Raw genomic sequence first — 466 nt, forward strand, 5'->3', positions numbered from 1 at the left:
TCAGTGTCTGTGCCTCCTCCGGTGTCCGATGTGGGGCTGAAACAGCTTACTGATCGTGTTCAGTCCTTTTGGCAAATCCCTGGATTCCTGATCTTCTGTCTTGTCTCTGCCCTGGTCCTGCTGCAGTCCGCCCAGCAGCTCCTTCACCTCAGCAGACACACCGTTGTCCAGGTAGTGGTAGGGCTTCTTCCCAGCATTATCTCGAACATTCACCATGGCTCCATAACCCTGCACAAGCAAAACCATGACTCCACTGTGCCCGTGGATGGCTGCGATGTGCAGAGACGTGTAGCCTCCATGGGTTTGGCTGTTCACATTGACATAAGTGCCTCTACTCTCGGAGATGTCCATGATCTTATGCACCATATCACTGTTTCCACCTTTTGCAGCCCAGTGGAGGGCTGTGAACCCTGACATGAAGTCTTTCGTGTTGGCCAACTGAGAGTCCTGCAAAAGCAAACCGTAG

The 466-nt window shown here is 52.8% G+C and overlaps 1 protein-coding gene across 1 annotated transcript in view; it reads right to left on the minus strand.

The window, feature by feature from the left end:
• The window catches only part of sowahab (sosondowah ankyrin repeat domain family member Ab), a gene marked incomplete at both ends in the record, with an annotated part of 1,290 nt that continues 824 nt past the window's right edge, over positions 1-466 (minus strand). Inside the window, one exon of the mRNA XM_080008119.1 lies at positions 1-466. This exon is cut by the window's right edge and continues 824 nt beyond it. Coding sequence (XP_079864245.1) covers positions 1-466 — 466 coding nt within the window.

Source organism: Zeus faber (assembly GCF_960531495.2).
Source record: "Zeus faber genome assembly, chromosome: 10".
Lineage (NCBI taxonomy): Eukaryota > Metazoa > Chordata > Actinopteri > Zeiformes > Zeidae > Zeus > Zeus faber.